Source organism: Tursiops truncatus, chromosome 13, assembly GCF_011762595.2.
Source record: "Tursiops truncatus isolate mTurTru1 chromosome 13, mTurTru1.mat.Y, whole genome shotgun sequence".
In the NCBI taxonomy this organism is placed as follows: domain Eukaryota; kingdom Metazoa; phylum Chordata; class Mammalia; order Artiodactyla; family Delphinidae; genus Tursiops; species Tursiops truncatus.
Window position 1 is genome coordinate 42,082,506 of NC_047046.1, and position 14,546 is coordinate 42,097,051.

The 14,546-nt window shown below is 37.6% G+C and overlaps 1 protein-coding gene and 1 long non-coding RNA gene across 2 annotated transcripts in view; one reads left to right on the top strand and one right to left on the bottom strand.

Annotated features, from left to right (window-relative positions):
- Positions 1–13,915, top strand: part of PSMA8 (proteasome 20S subunit alpha 8) — a 32,017-nt gene extending 18,102 nt beyond the window's left edge. The window contains exons 3-7 of the mRNA XM_019930480.3: positions 1,312–1,436; positions 4,798–4,920; positions 10,338–10,457; positions 10,573–10,635; positions 12,883–13,915. Of these exons, the coding sequence (XP_019786039.1) occupies positions 1,312–1,436; positions 4,798–4,920; positions 10,338–10,457; positions 10,573–10,635; positions 12,883–12,975 (524 nt within the window). The 3' untranslated portion in view covers positions 12,976–13,915. The remainder of the gene's footprint in view (positions 1–1,311; positions 1,437–4,797; positions 4,921–10,337; positions 10,458–10,572; positions 10,636–12,882) is intronic.
- The window catches only part of LOC141276193 (uncharacterized), a 55,331-nt gene that overhangs the window by 21,663 nt on the left and 19,122 nt on the right, over positions 1–14,546 (bottom strand). Inside the window, exon 2 of the long non-coding RNA XR_012325362.1 lies at positions 11,148–11,281. This is a non-coding gene — a long non-coding RNA (uncharacterized lncRNA). The remainder of the gene's footprint in view (positions 1–11,147; positions 11,282–14,546) is intronic.

A 14,546-nucleotide genomic window follows, 5' to 3' on the forward strand; every position in this document is an offset into this window, starting at 1 on the left:
CGAGTTGAGAACTTTCAAAGATGCAAACGGGTCTTCACATGTCCAATCACATAAGTTAGTTCACGTGTCTGGCGTACATTGTCATGTGCATGCATCCTCTACAAGTGGTTGTGCTTTTATATACTTTACAGTACTGTATAGAGTACAGTAGTACAGTGTCTTTATTTCAAGCCCAGGATATCTGGAAGCAAGGGTAAAAGCAGCAGTGATGTAGCTGGTACTGCTGAAGAACTGAAGAGATTCTCAATGCAGGAAATAACAAGGGGATTTTCTTTATTTGACAAGGCGCTGTTAGTTTTTGAGGACAGGACCTGAACATAGAATAGTACATGAAAGTTGCAGCAGCCATTCAGAATGCAGTCCAGTGCTACCGTGTCATCTATGACGAGAAAAAAAGAGCTACTACCCAGACATCACTGGATCGTTTTTTCAAGCATGTAGATACAATTGAACCCAGCAAGGAACCAGAACCTGTGCCATCAACGTCAGGCGTGAGTGAAATTGCAGCTTGCCCTCCGTCTCCTATTGCTGACGATCCTTCAGCTCTACCATCCCCCACCTCCTCTCCCTCCTCCAGTCAGTAACTCTTCTTGCCTGTTCACTTGATGGCAGCCCCTGTATGCCAGCTGTTGTACTGTACTACTGTACTTTTCAAGGTACTGTACTGGAAGATTAAAAATGTTTTCTTTATTTTTAGTGTTTGTTTCTTATGTATTATTTGTGTGAAAAGTATTATAAACCTATTACAGTACAGTACTATGTAGCCAATTGTGTTCGTTGGGTACCTAGGCTAACTTTGTTGGACTTAGGAACAAATTGGACTTATGAATGCACTTTCGGAACAGAACTCGTTCGTATGTAGGGGACTTACTGTCCTGTGAATTAAACCGTTTTGATCTTTGGGAAATAGGTGACTTAACATTAGTGTTTAAACATTATTCCTTAAAACAATTTTCTTTAAAAAGTAAATAAGAATGGATCAGGGCTTCCCTGGTGGCGCAGTGGTTGAGAGTCCGCCTGCCGATGCAGGGGACGCGGGTTCGTGCCCCGGTCCGGGAAGATCCCACATGCCGCGGAACGGCTGGGCCCGTGAGCCATGGCCGCTGAGCCTGCGCGTCCGGAGCCTGTGCTCCGCAACGGGAGAGGCCACAACAGTGAGAGGCCCGCGTACCACAAAAAAAAAAAAAAAAAAAAAAACCATATATTGGAAAAAACAAAGGATGTTACAAGAAAAATATCATGGTGGCCAAAACCCTTTTGACAAGAAAAAATGCTATCCTTTTTTTTGTAATGTATCGACTACTTTTATAGGACTGACTGCTGATGCAAGAGTAGTAATAAACAGAGCTCGTGTGGAGTGCCAGAGTCATAAGCTTACAGTTGAGGACCCAGTCACTGTAGAATATATAACTCGCTTCATAGCAACCTTAAAGCAGGTAAGCCAGTATTCCAACAGATTTCTTCAAGTTTTCTTCTTTTCCATCATTATGGGTCCTGTCATGGGAATACTACAGTCACTCCAACCATTTAGTCTATTAAAACATGCTAAATTCCTTATTATTTCTCACACTTAACTTCAAACTCACATTCTTATTCCAGTGGAGTGGATTGATTTGATATCAGAAATCTCAATCAATGTCAATTCTGAGAATTATATTAAATTTTAAAAAACGAGTAACCTTTTAAGGAGATTTCTACAGTTGTACAGATTTCTACATCAGAGATGTAGCAGTAAAACACATGTTTTAAAGTTTTCCAAAGAAATACCCATGATTGTTTCACCTACAAAGCTAAACACAACTGATCAGGTTTAGATATGACTTCTTCTGAGTCCATGTGTAGAAACATGATTTTACATTTAGTATAATCATGATGTATACAAGTATTGTTTCATTTATTATCATTTTCTTTGTTCTTTAAATATGGCAACATCTCCTTATACTTACCATCCTTATGAACTATATAGTACTGTTTCTAGTTACTATCTGGTAATTATTTAGGTTGTTTCCAGTTTCTTTCCTTTTCTCCTTTTCTCTCTCTCTCTCTCTCTCTCTCTCTCTCTCTCTCTGCCTTTCTCTCTGTCTCTCTCTCAATTTGCTGCTTTAATAACATTACTCTATCTTTGTCACAGCTTTTGTTTTTCTTTTTTGAATTATATTGTTAAATTAATTTTCAGTATGGAATTACTAGATTAGAGATCGTAATTAGTTTTAAGACTCTTGTTATACGTAGCTAAATTGCTTTCTAAAAAGATTGAACAAATTTTTATTGTACAACTAGCAATGCATAAATACATCCCTGAAGAATCATCAGCATTGGGTTTTTCATTTTTCTTTTATTTTGCAAATAAGTATAACATAGTACTGTAATAGTTGTTTTAATTTGTATTTTATAATTAGTAGTAAGGTCAATTTTTTTCCACATGTTGGTATGCTATTTTCATTTCTCCCAGTGTAAACTATCTTTCCTTTTGACAGGCACTCTAGTAGTTAAGAATGTACTCCCAGGAGCCAGAATTTTGGGATTTAAATCCTGGCTTTGCTACTTCCTAGTTAATGCCTTGGGAAAACTATTTAGCCTGTTTTGCCTCAATTTTCTTATTTATAAAATGAATGTTACAATAATGTTTGTTGAATTACAGTATGGATTAAATGATTTAGTACATTTTAATGCATTTAGAATACTTCCTGGCATGGATTTTACCATTTGTCTACACAGATTTTTTAATAGGTTCTATATATTCTAGATAATAAAGTTTTAGATTACATAAATTTTTTTTTAATTTAATTCATGTTTCAAGAAAGTTCAACATTTTTATATTGTTCTGTTTTTCTTTTTTCTTTGCTTTGATTTCCCAGTAGTTAAAAGGTACTCACCAAAAAACAAGGTGCGGAACATTGTATATACATGGCTCCCAAATGTGGATTTTAGGTTTTCTTTTGGAAATACAAAAGCTATTATGCGTGGAACATTTATAGAAATATACATTGTGAATCTGTAACAGTGGGGTTGCTACTGAGGAGGAGGCTGAGGCTCTGGGACAAAAGAGTTATCCCCATGTACACCTTTTGTTCTTTTATATTATTTTAAGTTGTGCATATGTTACTTTTTCATTAAAAAGTGGTTGATTAGGACTTCCCTTGAGGTCCAGTGGTTACAACTCCACGCTTCCAGTGCGGGGGGCGTGGGTTTCATCCTTCGTGGGGGAACTAAGTTCCCACATGCAGCACGGTGCAGCCAATACAAAACAAAACAAAAAAAGTGGTTAATTAAGCAAATAAGGTAAAAGTTTCTCTCCTCTAAAGTATATTTACAAAACATCTACTTCATACCTAGGTGTGAACTAGGAACATTAGGAAATACAGAGAAAAAAGACAAACCCTATTCTTTAAGAGTTTATATTGTGGACTTCCCTGGTGGTGCAGTGGTTAAGAATCTGCCTGCCAGTGCAGGGGACATGGGTTCGATCCCTCATCCAGGAAGATCCCACATGCTGCCGAGCAACTAAGCCCGTGCGCCACAACTACTGAGCCTGCGTGCCACAACTACTAAAGCCCACGTGCCTAGAGCCTGTACTCCGCAACAAGAAAGGCCACCGTAATGAGAAGCCCATGCACCGCAACGAAGAGTAGCCACTGCTCACCACAGCTAGAGAAAGACCGTGCCTCAACGAAAACCCAACGCAGCCAAAAATAAAAATAAATAAATTTATAAAAAATAAAAGTATGTTATTAAAAAAAAGAGTTTATGTTTTAACTCACTATTTGCATTCAAAATTTAAAGTGGTTTGGAATTCCCTGGCTGTCCAGTGGTTAGGACTCCATGCTTCCACTGCAGGGGGCCCGGGTTCAATCCCTGGTCTGGGAACTAAGATCCCACAAGCCATGAAGCCAAAAAAAAACCCCAAAAAACCCCGAAACTTAAAGTGGCCTATAAATATAGATATAATACAATTAAAATTTAAAAACAGATATGTAGACAAGTCCAAGAAGAAAGCTAGTATAAAGCTATCTCAAGCCATAGAGTTATATACAGTTCCTACAGTTGCCTACAAATGTAGTCCTGAGTTTTCTGCCAGGGCTGCCTCTCTGCACAACTTCTGTGGATGCCAGTCTCAGAATTAGTGTGAATTCCACTCCCTAGAGCACAAATTCAGAAAGTTCCTGGCACTAAAGTAAAAAGAAATACCATTGGTTTCCAGTGCTCCCCCACTGTCAGTCAGGAAAAAACATATTTTTTCTTCAAGAGAAACAGAGGTTCCTTGTCTTGGTACTGAAAGAAGTGTCTTAGTTGGGTTTTTATATAGAGATAACTTGGTATAGTGAACAGAATATACTTGATACTAATAGTATCAAGTAAGAATACTTGATAATAACAAAGTGTCCCTCAAAGTAAACCAAGGACATGCTTCCAAAGCACAGCTCATTGAAATCAGCTTTATTGGGAACCAAAATGGTATGACATGCACAGTTCTCTGAAGTAAGAAAAAAGCTTAAAGTCTAGTTATGTTACCAAACTTACATAAGGCAACGAGAAAACAAATTTAAGACCATACATAAGAAACTTACGATTTTATTTTACATATCGTGTACATTTATTTCTTAAAATTTCATCATGGATTGTGGTTAGTACAAAAAAAGGAAGAGGATCTTGAAATTATACACAATAGGAATTAATGAAGATCATATTATCAGGAATACTTTACTATTGGAATTTGTTATTTGATAAGTAATAGTGTTGTCCTTTCTTTAAAAGGCCTCATATAGAAAGTAGTCATGAAAACATTTTATTTTTCAGAAATATACTCAAAGCAATGGACGAAGACCTTTTGGTATTTCTGCCTTAATTGTAGGTTTTGACAATGATGGTATCCCAAGATTATATCAGACTGATCCCTCTGGTACTTATCATGCTTGGAAGGTGAGTCATGAATTTGTTAATGTATTTTAGAATTTGAGTAGGTGCTTTATCGCTTTCAGGCATGACAACAAATTATGTTGTACTAAAATATTGATGGTAGTATAAACTTTATGTAACAATTTAGCTAGTCAGAAACTATGATGGTTTTTGATGGATAAAGAAACACTTTGGTTTATTAATCACAGGATCTTTACTTTTGAAAAATGTGACAAACCAAATGTATATAAATGACAAATTAAGATAAATACCCAGTTTCTTTTCATCATTCATTCCTCCGTATTAGTAGGATGCTTGCTTTGAGTAGAAATAGTCTTTTTGTTTTCAGTAAAGAATTAAATGAGCTTTTAAATCTCATGGTGAAATCTTTAATATATCCTCTATTCTAGGAGAGTCAAAGCACCCCAAACTATGAATCTATACCTATGTGTCAGTACCTGGCAGTTGTATCCACATAATTCCTGGAACATAGTTTGTTTTCCAGATAAGTTGTTACTCTTGTTTTAGTACCCAACTGCTAACTTTGTTTAATGGTAAACTCAAATCTAATACAAAAGTCTAGGGCTTAGGGAAACTAGTGACAGCTTGCAGAAGTGAATTTTTGTATATTCTCATATATAAGAATAAGACTATATACTATAGAGTCTAAGTGATTTTGACTTTATTAAAAGTTTAAACACTCAGGCTTTAAATAATTTTATAGAGAGCTTATTTTACTGTTATTAAGGGCCAAATAAATTCATGGGAAATACTGCCTTGGTCTTTAAACCTGTATTAACTAAAGGATTTGATTTTAGCTTACCATACTCATAAGACGGTTATGAGTTAACCAGGCCAATAAAACAGTGGATTATATTCTTGCCACAAAGATCTGAATACTTGTGTTATTAACTGCACATCTTAAAAAGCTATCTGGACAATCTAATTGGTAACCAGAAACTATGAATTTACCTGATGCAAATGCCAGACTTTTTTTCTGCCGGTTAGAAATCTTTTACAGGTACTAGATTTCATGTGCCTCTCAAATCTATGCCCTAAACATTTTATTACACTCAATCTTTCTCTAAATATTTTGAAGTCTGCCATCTTCTGTTTACATTTATCATTACATCCTGACCTTTAATTTCAATATCATAACAATTTCCAAGTTTACATAATTTTCTATTTTAATTTGGTTGCTCCCTGGGGGTTATATAGAGAAGCATTTTTATTTCATTTCAAGGTCAGTCAGGAAAATTATGGAAATTTTTTTAATTGTTGGGGATTTCATTTATCACTCAGGTCTGAAACTGCTGCTGTACTGCAAGGCCACGTGGTGGAGGTGGGGAGGGTGTGAACAGCGTGAGCATGTGCACACACACACCTACACCCCGTTATCATCATTTTACTGATTTTACATGTTGTACTTTCTTATAAGATTTTGGTTGAAGGAAGCATTATGCAGCTTAAAAAAATCATCAATAACAAAAAAGTCGTGGAAACTTTAATTTTACGTATTTGGTAAGTAAGACTCAGGAGTTAAGTGATTTTTTTTTTTTTTTTTAAAGTTCACTAGTTAATAGCAAAACTGGAATTAGAACTCAGGGTCTTCTGCTTGTTAGTCCAGTATTCTGTCCACTACTTCATGCTACTTCCCTAGGCCAAAGGATTCTCTATACATTTTATATAAATTCTGATATTCAGTCTTTAAAGGTGGAGTAAAATCTTCGGTTTTATTTTTATTTGTTGGGGGGGGGGGCGCGCTATGGCACTTTAAACACACGATCAAGTTTTTTTGTTTGTTTGATTCTATGTTTTGTTTTTTTACTCTGACCTACTATACCACGTAGCCTGACAGGATGGTATAGAGGACTTGAGAACACAGCTCTGGTACCATGAGATGACAACACTGCAGTACTAGGCTGTAGTCTTACAGCGTACACATAGAGGACATGTGAAATAGATACTAGAGATTTTTGCTTATTAGAGTAACATGATCTGATTTATATTTTTAAAGTATCTCTCTTTTTTTTTTTTTTTTTGCGGTACGCGGGCCTCTCGCTGTTGTGGCCTCTCCCGTTGCGGAGCACAGGCTCCCGACGCGCAGGCTCAGCGGCCATGGCTCACGGGCCCAGCTGCTCCACAGCATGTGGGATCCTCCCAGACCGGGGCACGAACCCGTGTCCCCTGCATCCGCAAGCAGACTCTCAACCGCTGCGCCACCAGGGAAACCCTAAAAGTATCTCTTTTATTGAGAACAGATTGTAGGGTAGAAGCAGGCAAATAAGTTAGGGGACTCTTAATAATAATTCAGGCAAGACCAGATTTAGATCAGGGGCAGTGGCCGGTGAAAGGTGGGGATAGATCCAGTCTATTCTGTAAAGGAGGAGAACCCAGAAAGCAATATCCTGGATCCTAAGTGAAAACAGTATTCTAAGAAGAGTTGATCAGCTGAGTCAGTGCCACTGATGGATCAAGTAAGAAGAGGACATGAAATGATTGAATTTGGTAACAGGCAAGTCATTGGTGACTTTGGCAAGGACAGCTTGGATGGAGCGATGGTGAAGAGCTTATAAGGCCAAGTGTTTTGCTGTTGTAGGTAACACTTTAAAACAGGAACAAAGTTAATATGTTGTATATTTCAGAGCAGTGTTTCTCAAAGTGTATTTCTTTTGATGTTAATAGGTGTAATGTAAACAAGCTCTTTAAAGTTAATTAACTTTGAGAGATGTTTTTCTAAAGAAATTTAATAAATTTTATTACGTTCTGCATCTTCTAAAAGGCATTATAAATATTCTAGAAGCAGCTAAAGTAGTAGTCTCCAAGATTACTTGAATTTGGAACCCTTTTATCATAAATCCTCTCTCCACTCTGGTATTCTTTGGAAAATATTTTAAAGGCCATTTAACCATCATTTTTAGGAAGTATATTAGGAAGTGCTTTGGGGATCAGCATTTGTTGAAGGGAAGGGAACCAGATTAGGCCAAGGGAAAAGTTGGACTGCAGTGCAATCTCAATAAAGGCCTCATCAATCCCATGGGAAGCCCTGGATCTGGGGTAGCTCTTCAAAGTTGTTCCAAGTTGGGGTGAGGGGACTGGACATTAATAGCTCTTCATCAATCAGTCATTGGACTTGGGCCAACCCTAGATAGTACAAGACCTTAGATGAGGCAGCTCTTGTTAACAAAGGCACCTCTCAAGGAAAGTTAAGAGCTGAGGGCTGTGTGCCATTGGCACTTCCAGCAACTGTAGGAATAAGGCTTTCATTTCTGAAGGGAGGTGGGGCAGTATGTCACAGGATCTACTCAAAGGTGTATTCGTGAGTTATTGTTCTTGGCTCCTAACAACAGAGATGCGATGATTCTTCACACAGAAGGATTTATTTCCCACATAATGAGAAGGTTGAAATAGGCAGTTGCTGGTGTTTGTCTCTTTTATTACCTTAGTCTTTTCTCATGCTCTCAAGGTAGTTACTAGACCTCGAGCCAACATGTCTGCATTACAGGCAGCAAGGATTACTAGAAGTTTCACCCAGTTACTTCCACTTGTATATACCTTTTGGTAACAGAGGGTAGGACATGACATTTTTCAGCAGGCACATTGCCTAGAGTTCAGTTACAAAGGAAGAATGGACATTGGGGTTGGCAGCTCATATTGTTTGCCACAGAAAATCATCATTAATCTGGATAGGCAGGCAGGGAAAACACTGCAAACCCATCAGAGTCTGTTGAAGTGAGCTGGAGTGGGTGATCGGGTTGCAGGGAGGGTAGGGGCATGAGTGTGGCAAGAAGCAGCTAGATTTTAGGAAACCAGTCAAATAGGTTAAGAGTTAAAGAATTTTGACATCAGCAATCGGAAGAGGTGGACAGGAACGTCACCAGGAATTTACAAGGTGACTTTTAAAGGCTCAGTGAGATTTTTGGACAAACCACTACCTTATGTACTTCCTCTCTGGGCAGCAACCAATTAGTTAACCAAAATAAACTAGAAGCTGATAAACTCCAAAGTCATACCAGGCTGAAGGCTTTACCTTTGATCTTAATGAAATTTCAAGGCCACAAAATCTGATTTAAAATTTCACAGCTATTTAGTTTAATCTTCTGAAATATAAAGGTATCAAAAAAGTTCTGTCAAGTAGCAGAATTATATACTCATGTAGTACAAAAGGTGTGTTTTCATTCTCACTTCCTAAAAGACTCCTTTGAGATCTCTTTCCAGTAATCATAATACCTACCAGTTGGAACTGAGACATCCCCCATTTCGTGCCAGAATCCTTCAGTGAAAGGATGGGCCTTTCTGCTGGTTCTTTTCTCTCTCTAGAGACATCACAGCAAGGGGCATGTGGCAGCATGGGGTATAGAGTTCAAAGCTTGGATTGGTGATTCCGTCTACTTGGTTTCAAAGCTCAGATCTTCTGCTTACCCGCTATATGATCTTGGGCAAGATGACTTAAGCCAGTGGTTCACAATGGGGGTGATTTTGTCCCATCTAAGGGACATTTGGCAATATCTAGAGACACATTTGGTTGTCACAGCTGAGGCCGGGGTGCTGCTGGCATCTAGTGGATAAAGGCTGCTAAACATCCTACAGTGCACAGGACAGCCCTCACAAGGGCAGAGCTATGCAGCCCAGGATGCCAACAGCGCTGAGGTTGAGAAGGCTCTTTTAACCCTGTATGAATTAGAGTAGTAACAGTTCCTATTTAATTGTTTTTGTGATGGTTAAGATGAGATAATCCATGTAAAATGCTTAACATAGTGCCTGGCACATTAAGTGCTCTGTTAATATAAATTACTGTTATCATCATCATTATCATTACTATTACTGGATATTGAGACTAAATGGAAAGAACATGCCATATACTACTTGTAGTCATGCAGCCAGGAAAATGCATTTACCTCTTCCCTTCATTTGATGAAAATTTCTAAAGAACAAAGAAAAATGGGGCATGGAACAGAAGCAGCCTTTCTTGCTTATAGTCAAAGGATAATGAATCAGTAATTAGTATACTTAGCTAAGTTCTAAGAAAATGATGCACAGTCCTATCCACAGAAACAACTTTCTTCTTCACAGTGATGTCCTTTTTTTTCTTTTCTTCTTTTTTCATCATATTGCAAAGTTATGTCTCCTTTCCTCTTCACATCTTTTCGAGTTTCAACTCTTTTAATCTTTTCTGACTACTAAGGACTTGGGAGCCATTAAGGAAATAGAAAGCACTGGCCAGGAAAGCATTGGTATATTTGAAAGTCAGGCATGCCATCACCACAGATTATTCATATAGTAATCAGATGAGCTGTTGAAATGTTTGCTAAATCTTTGAACCTACAATCTTCATTTAGTAATTATGCTAAGAAATATTGGAGTAAGCTCTAAACCTCACTTAGTAACCATAAGTTCATTCATATTGCAGTGCTATTAATAATTATCTTCTATCTTTCAAGGCAAATGCAATAGGTCGAAGTGCTAAAACTGTCCGAGAATTTCTAGAAAAGAATTACACAGAAGATGCTATAGCAAACGACAGTGAAGCTATCAAATTAGCAATAAGAGCTTTGCTGGAAGTAAGTGATCTAATAAAGCATATACAGAAAAGCATGTTTTTTCCCCTCATTCAGTCGCCTTTTAAAACAGAGACTTTCCTGAAGTAATTCTAAAATTGCACTTGTTTTACATTAGGTTGTCCAATCTGGTGGAAAAAACATTGAACTTGCTATAATAGGAAGAAAGCAACCTTTGAAGGTAAGTCATTAACCAAAGCGGAAAAAATATCTGTAGTATAAAGTATTTTGACAAAATTTAATATGTTGTTGACACCTGTGAATCTTTTATTATAAGCCTGAAACATCCATTAGCATCCACTGACACTATGATGACTTCTGTTTTGTTTCTGTAGCCTAATAGTCACTAATTTGTACATGCTTATTACACAAGCAGTTATCTATTCCTAGCCCTCTGGGAAGACCTAGATGTGCTGAGATCTATATATAGGCCTACCCCATTTAGTATATGTTCTTATAAGTAGGAACCCCTACTGAGTCAGTCCTATATAGGGTCAGTGTAGCATATTCCTTACAAAGATTCATTCCTGGCACCATATAGAGAACAGTTACTCTTCCTGTCTTTACATCTTCTGAAATCAAGATTAGCTTCTAGCCAGTGTCATTCTGCTGCCATTTATATAATTGTTGGCCCTCTAGGCTTCTAACACAATGTTATCCTTCATTATGTCAAAAAACCACCCTTGGGCTTACCTGGTGGCGCAGTGGTTGAGAGTCCGCCTGCCGATGCAGGGGACGCGGGTTCGTGTCCCGGTCTGGGAGGATCCCGCGTGCCGCGGAGCGGCTGGGCCCGTGAGCCATGGCTGCTGAGCCTGCGCGTCCGGAACCTGTGCTCCGCAACGGGAGAGGCCACAGCAGTGAGAGGCCCGCGTACCGCAAAAAAAAACACAACAAAAAAAACCCCCACCCTTTCTTGATTGCCTACTGGTTTTTATCTATTTTCTCTACTTTTCATTTATGAGTGCCTTGAGCTTATGTAAGACTTGCATTTTAATATCTAGTGTGATAATCTTTCCATATTTCTTTATGGCAAGTCTAGCATTATTATTTGTACACCTTTTGTCAGCCACTATGTGTTAAAACTGGTAGACTGCAAAATAAAGTATTCAGAACGCTGTGATAAATTGTTCCAAATATTGTGATAGAGGACTCATTGGCTAAAGAACATTTGAAATGTGGTTCACTATTGTTCATTAGGTAGAGCTTCACACTCTTTGCTAACTAGCTGTCCTTTAGCTGAGAGTATACAAAAGCACTTGCATGGGAAACTATATGAAAAGTGCGCTAAAAAGGATTATTTTACATATAACTTTTGTTTTAAAGAAAATATTTCAAGGGGAAATAATGTTAAAATCAGTGCTGTGTGGAGTAGTGGTTTTTGCTTTTGTTTTTGTTTTCTTGACAGTTTTTTTGTTGTTGTTATTGTTGTTTTGACACCAATGGATGGGGATGCAAGGAGAGTGCAGGAGCAAGTTTCAATGAATTAGAGAAATGGGGACAGGGTAGTTGGGTCTGCCTCTGCAAGGACATAATAACCAGGGTGCTGAGCACAGAGTATGGAGATAGGAACTGGGTCAGGTTGTCACCCCTGCTGCCAAGGACTTAGGGACAGATGTGCCAACACCACAGGGACACAGAACCACTGAGTCCAGAGTCACCTCTCCAGCCCCATCACATACATATGTACACACCTGGACAGACACACACACACAGATATACATATAGTTTTATTTATGAGTGGTAGAATGGTATGTGTACTGGCACCAAAGTTACACTATCTTTCCACATGATATTTCACAATAGGCTGTGTAGTGAATAGAGCCTGTGCTTTGGAATTGGATAGATCTGGGTTTAATTTCCAGCAGATACATTTGTTTAACCATATGATCTGGAGCAAGTTGCTCCCAACTTTGATTTTAAATAAAATAAAATTGATTTAAATAAAATAAAAACTGTTTTGCTCTCTACTCAGTAGCTGTAAACAAAGCACAGTGTAAATCATCATTTTCCTGCCTTTGGCTAGTCCATGAGCTGACAAGATAGACAAACCTTTTCAAGAATCACAGTGGGGTAGGGATAGGAGTTCAGTAATGAGTTATTTGCTCATGAATAGAATAAGCCTCGCATAAAAATGTTTTCAGAGTTATCATATATAGGCGATGTAATGCAATGTTGCATTTGCCCAGCTTTCTATATTAGCACACAAGAGTGGAAATGTCATAGAGTTCTGGTTTTGTCCGTAATTGTTACAAGTATGTTGCTTTTGAACCTTGTGAAATATTTCATTATATATTTGAAGTTATAAAATATAATGTTATAAATAGAACATAAAAATTTATAAAATATAATTGGGTTCCTTCACATTATAAATATTTAGAAATTATTGCTATAATTGAAGTTTGCTTTTTAATTTTTTTTCTCTTTTCAGATGTTTAGTGCCAAAGAAATTGAATTACAAGTAAATGAAACAGGAAAGAAAAAGGAAGAAGCAAAGAAGAAAAAATCAAAGAAGACTGCCTAATTCTTAGGATAAACCCTGGGAGCTTTTAATATTTTGTTGTGCTCCTTAGAATTATTTAGTGAAATTTTAAGGAAATAAGTTAATTTGCAACATTACATTTAGTAGTTACGTGTTGTTTTGAGAATGCCATATTTGTGGCTGTCTTCAGTCTATTACATGGACAAACATACATTAGTATGAAGATTTTCTTTGAAAAGAGAGTTCAGTAATTGTTGAAAGCAGTCAAGATTTTACATAAGCCCGAGACTATATAACTTGCCTTGTATGTTACTTTTTTCATACATGCAAATTTAATTAATAAAAATGTTTAATTAAAAATTAATAATTTGGTGCCATTTGAGCATAGACTGTCAGTTAAAGATAGCTATTCCAAAATAAACTGAATATACTATTGACTTGCATTTCTAGATGAATGATAAAAACATCCTTGTGTTGGTGAATTGCCAAAATTTTGTCAGAGCCTTTTAAAAAAATTTTTAAATATTTTGTTATATTTATTTTACCTTTGTTATTTTATAAGTTGCAGTACAGTCATCCCTTGGTATCCAAGGGGGATTGGTTCCGGGACCCCTTGTGGATACCGAAATACGCAGATGCTCAAGTCCCTTATACAAAATGGCACAGTATTTGCATTAACCTATACACATCCTCTTGTATACTTTATATTTTCTTCCACTTTTATTGAGATATAATTGACATACAGCACTGTATAAGTTTAAGGAGTACAGCATAATGATTTGATTTAGAAACATCATGAAGTGATTATCACAATAAGTTTAGTGGACATCATCTCATATAGATGCAAAATGAAATAAACAGAAAATAATTCTATTTCTTGTGGAGAACTCTTAGGATTTACTCTCTTAACAACTTTCATATATAACGTACAACAGCATGAATTACATTTACCATGTTGTACATTACATCCCTAGTACTTATTTATCTTATGCCTGGAAGTTTTTGCCTTTTGACTGCCTTCATCCAATTGCCCCTTCCTCCAACCTCTGCCTCTGGGAACTACAAATCTGATCTCTTGAGTGAGTTTGTTTGTTTTTTCTTAATTTGTTTAGTTTATTTTTAGCTGCGTTGGGTCTCTGTTGCTGTGCACGGGCTTTCTCTAGTTGCAGCGAGCGGGGGCTACGCTTCGTCACGGTGCACAGGCTTCTCATTGCAGTGGCTTCTCTTGTTGCAGAGCATGGGCTCTAGGTGCATGGGCTCAGTAGTTGTGGCTTGCGGGTTCTAGAGCGCAGGCTCAGTAGTTGTGGCACACGGGCTTAGCTGCTCCACGGCATGTGGTATCTTCCTGGACCAGGGATCAAGCCCGTGTCCCCTGCATTGGCAGGCGGATTCTCAACCACTGTGCCAGCAGGGAAGCCCCTGGAAGTTTGTACTTCTTAATCTCTCTCATCTATTTCTTTCCTCCTTGTACACGCCCTCCCCTCTGACAATCACCTGTTTGTTCTCTGTATTTATAACTCTCTGTTTCCTTATTTTTTGTTCGTTTTGTTTTATAGATTACATATATAAGTAAAATGCACTGTTTGTCTCTTCTGTCTGACTTCTTTCACTTA